General features: G+C 45.1%; 1 protein-coding gene across 1 annotated transcript in view; it reads left to right on the forward strand.

The window, feature by feature from the left end:
• The first annotated feature begins 1,087 nt into the window (after positions 1–1,087).
• NUB1 (negative regulator of ubiquitin like proteins 1) overlaps positions 1,088–2,214 on the forward strand; it is a 26,187-nt gene continuing 25,060 nt past the window's right edge. Inside the window, exon 1 of the mRNA XM_077761163.1 lies at positions 1,088–1,146. Within this exon, the coding sequence (XP_077617289.1) occupies positions 1,118–1,146 (29 nt within the window). The 5' untranslated portion in view covers positions 1,088–1,117. The remainder of the gene's footprint in view (positions 1,147–2,214) is intronic.

The raw sequence follows: 2,214 nt of genomic DNA on the forward strand, positions 1-2,214 counted from the left end.
AGCATTCCATAGAAGTTTCTCAAACCATAAGCCTACAGCAATGACTACCTACTCCCCTGTCATCATATGCACTTTTAGTTTTCATTCACCCTTGGGCTTAAAATCACAAAACTAATACTGTATTTCAAATTCTTTTTAATATTAAAAGTAGGTTAAACGATAAAACACAGATCATTCTGAACTCAGTTCAACAGTATTACTACCATGGTCTGATTTACGTCATCATCTCTGCCTTTCCTTCTTTATCGTTTCAGAGTTGGAACATCATCTACCCACCTCTTGGGATGATCAGAGGTACTTGGGTTAAACAACTGGGAGCAGAACAGGCCAGAAGCTTGAAACCAGGATGCAAAACTTGAGGACTACATGCTTTCAGAGTGATTCTCCCTGAGTCGGGCGAGCAGCCAACCCCTTTCTGACAGTGCCTGAGCTCCAGCCTCCACATTTCCTGGGGAATCAGAGTAACTCTCCGATCTGATATTTTCAAAACTTCTTTCATTTTCTATCATCTTTCAGGGGGATTGAAATTACGTATTCCCAATCAGCGGGGAACAAATCTCCCTCACCACCTACTTGATTTTTTTGTCTTTCCATGTTTTTCTCATCCAGCTAGGATGCTAAATAAAATGACCACATCTCCAAATAAGGTTATCAGCAATTGAAAAGCTGCCAGACCGAAAGCGTGAGTCATCATTCAAATCCCCTGAAAATTCCTGTTTATAACCACTTCCCTCAAATTCTCATTTATAAATAGAAAGATCAAGAGTGAAGTGGTTTTCTTTTTAAATCCACTTCCTCATCTATAAAAAATTAGTTTGCTGCACAACTTAACATACGTATGTATATTGTTCTGATCGGAGCAATTCTAAATAAAGATGAACCGCTGAATCTTCCTGTTACTTTTTACTTTTCTAGCGAGAGTTGATAACACTCAGCATGAAATTTCATGGTCATATTAAGGGTGTTTGAGGGCTTTCTGATTCCACTACAGCAGAAGTAAAATCACTTACGCAGAAGTTGCTTGATTCCTTGTTACTATGAAACCCGTAGCAACAAAAACACAAACACAAATTAGGAAGAATTCTTCGTCCTATGACATTGCAGTTGAAGCCACTAAATGTCGGCGTTAGGAATAACAGAAAGGAGGTAGGTTAATAAAATACAACAAGAATGATGAAGTTGAATTATTGGGTAAAAGAGAATATGCGTTTTGATTTTGATAGATTCTGCCACACTGCCCTTGAACGCCGTCCGAAGGGGCCTATTCCCACACAGCCTTGCCATCACCTGCGATCACGGTGTTTTCCAGTCTGATAGGCACAAGGTGGTTTCTTGGTGTAGTTTTAATTTGTATTCATCTCATCGTGAGTGAGGTTAAGGAATTTGTCATACGGTTATGAGCCATTTGTATTTCCTCTTCAGGAAACCATATTGTCAGAGCCTTTGCCCAGTTTTCTATTTTGGTCCTTTTCCTATTGAATTGTAAGAGCTCTTTATATATCAAAGAGATTTGTCTTTGTAAGCTCTCAAGCCCCACTCGATCCCAGTGCCAGAGCAAGTCCTAGGATAGTTTTGGGGTTCGGACAGGAAGGGTCAGCAGCCTCGTCCCCGAGCAAACTTTCTGCGGTCTGAGATGGGCTCCTTCTACCTTCCATTTCCCGGTTCTCCTACCAAAGGCTCATCTACCCATCACTCAGCGCTCCGTCGGAACCTGTGCGCATCCACCTGGGTTCTGCCCACGTTCCCCGGGCGTTTCACAAGTTGCCGTCAATTTTTATGCACACTTGTCTTATTTTCTCACCTAGACACGCGGACAGAACCCAGACCATAGAATTATTTGTATTTACGACATTGCTGAGCAGACAGCGGCTCTCCATCGACCCCCGAGGTTGCTAGTGCGAGGGGTACCTGGTGAGCAGGGCGTCAGGGGGAAGCCCCAGGGCAACGGGAAGTTCAGGTGAAGCAACCGAATTTCACCCTGGGGGGGAGGCCCGAGGGAGACCGGGAGGAAGGGAAACCTGCTTAGGCTGGCCTCGACCGAGGGGGTAAAGGGTTCTCGCCGCAAGGTCCGCTGGCCTTTTTCAAGGCTTTTGGTGAAAGGAAGCCAGGCGCAATTTCCCCGAGCAAACGGGGCCGAGCCTGCGGTCCCGCCGGGACACCGGCTCCAACGACACTAACACCAACCCGGGACTCCAAGGGCTGAAACGTCCCACA

Source organism: Crocuta crocuta, unplaced genomic scaffold, assembly GCF_008692635.1.
Source record: "Crocuta crocuta isolate KB4526 unplaced genomic scaffold, BGI_CrCroc_1.0 scaffold408, whole genome shotgun sequence".
Taxonomy (NCBI): domain Eukaryota; kingdom Metazoa; phylum Chordata; class Mammalia; order Carnivora; family Hyaenidae; genus Crocuta; species Crocuta crocuta.